The sequence below is a fragment of the Vicia villosa genome, unplaced genomic scaffold, assembly GCF_029867415.1.
Source record: "Vicia villosa cultivar HV-30 ecotype Madison, WI unplaced genomic scaffold, Vvil1.0 ctg.000684F_1_1_3, whole genome shotgun sequence".
In the NCBI taxonomy this organism is placed as follows: domain Eukaryota; kingdom Viridiplantae; phylum Streptophyta; class Magnoliopsida; order Fabales; family Fabaceae; genus Vicia; species Vicia villosa.
The window spans coordinates 564,612-568,632 of record NW_026705306.1 but is presented as its reverse complement, the minus strand read 5'-3'; the positions used below and the strand labels follow the sequence as shown (position 1 = coordinate 568,632).

General features: G+C 32.4%; 1 protein-coding gene across 1 annotated transcript; it reads left to right on the top strand.

Annotated features, from left to right (window-relative positions):
* The first annotated feature begins 1,427 nt into the window (after positions 1 to 1,427).
* Positions 1,428 to 3,356, top strand: LOC131630469 (uncharacterized). The gene is made up of 3 exons (XM_058901235.1): positions 1,428 to 1,623; positions 1,711 to 1,835; positions 1,920 to 3,356. Exons 1-3 carry the CDS (start codon positions 1,428 to 1,430, stop codon positions 3,354 to 3,356), a joined length of 1,758 nt encoding a protein of 585 aa, XP_058757218.1.
* Positions 3,357 to 4,021: the final 665 nt, after the last annotated feature.

Genomic DNA, 4,021 nt, shown 5'->3' with positions numbered 1-4,021 from the left:
AAAATAATTAAAAAACTATATATAAATATATTGACCAGAGGCGGAGGTATGTATGGACAGGGGGGGCCACGGCCACCCCAAGTTTTTTAATTTTTTTTTAATATATGTGAAAATACAAAAATACCCTTAATAAAATTAAATTTTAACAACCTTGCCACTCAACCCTAAAACTCTCTTCTTCTCCCATTTACGGTATTTTTCCCCTCTTTCTCACTTTTTTGATTGAAAACATAAACTCTATCCCTCTTTCCCTCCTTTTACTACTCTTTCATTGCTTGTCTTACATTTGTTCTTTTTTCTCCAGCTCTTAAGATTGAGGTTAGTTTCTTTACATTACTAACAAATCTATTTATAGTTGTTGCTTGTAGTGTTGATATTTACTCTTAGGATTCAAGCATGAGACAAACCCTATTTCTAGATTTGAAGGAAAAAACTAATCACAACATGTTGAAAATTTTAAAACTTTCTCATAGTTTTGTTGAAAGCTTGTGAGTAATTTAAATATTAAAAATAGGGGCTGTTTTATTTGGTTATGACTGTGGCTGTTATATTGTTTATTATGAATTAAGGTCTAGACTGTGATTTTATTGTTTATGAATTAGGGTCTAGCAGGGGCTGTTTTACTTGACTATTTATTTGGATACTATTAGCAGGGGCTGTTTGAATGTTGTTAGTTATGGACTATTTGAAAATTAACTTAGATATGGACTACTATTTATTTATGATTTAATTGTTTGTCTTAACTTAGCAGGGGCTGTTAGGATAATAAACAACCTTAAATTAAATTATAATATGGTTGTTAATTTAATTACTAACAAGTAATGTTAACTTAGGAGAATAAACAATCTTAAATTAAGGTTATAGTTATAATATGGTTGTTAAAGTGTATTTTTCTTATGATTTTGTAGCACAAGATTGATGATGAAGAGTAGAAAAATTGATTCTTTTTTCAAGAGGAAAGAAAGAGATGAAGAAAATAATGCTTCTATATCAGAACCTCAAAGAGTTTTAGAGAATCCAAGAATTGAAGAAAATGTGAATAGAGTTTACCCGGATCCGGATGACATTGAGAATTCTTTAGAACGTGATCCTGGAAAACGTCCTTCAATGTGGGAATATCCACTAAACCAAATGGATGAAATACGGAGAGCTTATTTGAAATGGGGTCCATATCAAATTCAATTAGAGCAATATCCATTGTCTGGTAAAGAAGACCATAAAAGAAGATTTCAATACGCTTGGTTTAGCATTTTTCCTTCATGGTTAGAATATTCACCTTCAGAAGATGCGTCTTATTGTTTACCATGCTATCTTTTTAGCAAAAGACCAAGTGCCGTTCGGGTTCAGATGTCTTCATTTCTACAGGTTTTAGAAGTTGGAAGAAAGTTAAAAATGGAAAGAATTATGCCTTTCTTAAACGAATAGGGATGGATCCTTTTTCACCACACAACAATGCTATGAAAGCTTGTCAAGACTTGTTGAATCAAGATGAACACATTAGGAATATTATTCAAGCTCAAAGTTTAATTGACATTAAGAAGAATCGACTACGTCTCAAGACTTCAATTGACTCAGTTCGTTGGTTAACTTTTCAAGCTTGTGCTTTTAGAGGTCATGATGAAAGTAAATAATCATTAAAGCAAGGTAATTTTCTTCAATTGATAAAACTCTTGGCATGTTACAATGATGAAGTTGCAAAATTTGTGTTAGAAAATGCTCCATCTAATAGCAAGTACACTTCACATCACATTCAAAAAGAGATCTTGCATATTCTCTCAAGTAGGGTAAAAAAGCATATACGTGAAGAGATTGGTGATTCCAAATTCTGTATTCTTGTAGATGAAGCTCGTGATGAATCTAAAAAAGAGCAAACGTCTCTTGTTTTAAGATTTGTTGATAAAGATGGTTTTATACAATAGAGGTTTTTTGGTCTTGCACGTGTTCATGACACTACATCTTTAACTCTTAAGCAAGAAGTATGTGATATACTTTCTCAACATAACCTTGATGTTTCTAACATTCGTGGTCAAGGATATGATGGTTCTAGCAATATGAGAGGAGAATGGAATGGTTTACAAGCATTATTTATGAAGGATTGTCCTTATACCTATTATGTTCATTGTTTTGCTCATCGATTGCAACTTGCCTTGGTTACTGCAACAAGAGAAGTTAAACCAATTCATCAATTCTTTGATAAGATAACTCTTATTGTGAATGTTGTTTGTTCTTCTACAAAGCGCCATGATGAGTTACAAGCTTCTCAATTAGAGGAAATTGAACATTTGCTAGAGATTGGTGAGATTGTAACTGGTAAAGGTGAAAATCAAATTGGTACTTTGAGACGTGTTGGGAATACTCGTTGGGGATCACACTACTCTTCTATTTCTAGCTTGATAAATATGTATGAAGCAACTTGTACTGTTTCTAAAAAATTTGCAAAGGAAGGATTAAATTATGCTTCACATGGAGATGCTGATAGTGCTTATAATCACTTGAAGTCATTTGATTTTATATTCATATTGCATCTGATGAAAGAGATCATGAGTGTCACAAATATGCTCTGTCAAGCCTTACAACAACAATCCCAGGATGTAGTTAATGCTATGCATTTGGTTTGTACAACAAAAACTCTTATTCAAGAATTGAGAGAAGATGGTTGGGATAAATTGTTTACTTGTGTGAAGTCTTTTTGTGAAAAGCATAATATTGAGATTCTTGATCTTGATGATGTTCATTCAACAACAAGATTTGGGTGTTCTCGTCTTGAAGAGAATCAGGTAACCATTGAGCATTATTTTAGAATTGAAATATTTTTGACTACCATTGACAAACAACTACAAGAGTTGAATGGCAGATTTAGTGAGCAAGCCATTGATTTGTTAACTCTAAGTTGTGCTTTATCTCCCAAGGATAACTATAAGGCTTTTAACTTTGATACTATTTGCACTCTAGTTGAAAAATATTATCCTATGGACTTTAATGAGCAAGAGAGAATTAATTTGCAATTTCAACTTCGACATTTTATTATTGACGCTCGTCAAGCAACGAGTTTGAAGAATTTATCAACTATTCAAGACTTGTGTTCCTCTTTGGTTGCAACTAGAAAGAATGAAATTTATTATTTGATTGATAGATTGCTCCGCCTTGTCATGACTCTTCCTGTATCTACGGCCACTACTGAAAGATCTTTTTCGGCAATGAAAATTATTAAGACAAGATTGAGAAGTAAAATGGAAGCTGATTTTTTAGGAGATAGCATGATGATTCACATTGAAAGAGAAATTGCTGCAAACATTGATTCTGAGACTATTATTGATGATTTCAAGCTACTCAAAGACCGTAGAGCATTGTTATAAGGTATTTTTAAGTTACACACTTTGAAAATTTCATGTTCAACTTTATGTTTATTACAACTTAAATATTTTATATACATTGTGGTATGAATATTTGATCTATAAATTATAATTTAATTTTGTGGCCACCCCTAACTTTATAGTCTGGCTTCGCCACTGATATTGACGGTTCTATTTTGAAAAAAAAGACAAAAATAGTAAAAAAAAATGAGATTAAAACATTATTCAAAGCCAATAATCGAACACAGGACATTTTTGTTACAAAAGCATCACTCATCCACTGGGCTAGTATAGTTACATGCGTTTTGTTTTCGTTAAAAGCTATATATAGAAGTTTGGCTATTTAATTAATAAAAAGGCCAAGTCCTAAAATTTGAGGCCCCATACTTTTTTAGGCTCTGGGCTATGGGCCTGCTTGCCATGGCCTAGGGCCGGCCCTACATAACACTATATCAAATGGATGTTAAAAGTGCATTTTTAAATGGTTATATCGAATTAGAAGTGTATGTTCACCAACCCCATGGTTTTGAAGATTCTATATATCCTGAACATGCTTTTAAATTAAAAAAATATTTATATGGTCTAAAAAAAGCTCCCTGAGCTTGGTATGAACGACTTAGTTCATTTCTCCTAGATAAAGGTTTCACAGGAGGGAAAGTTGATACAAC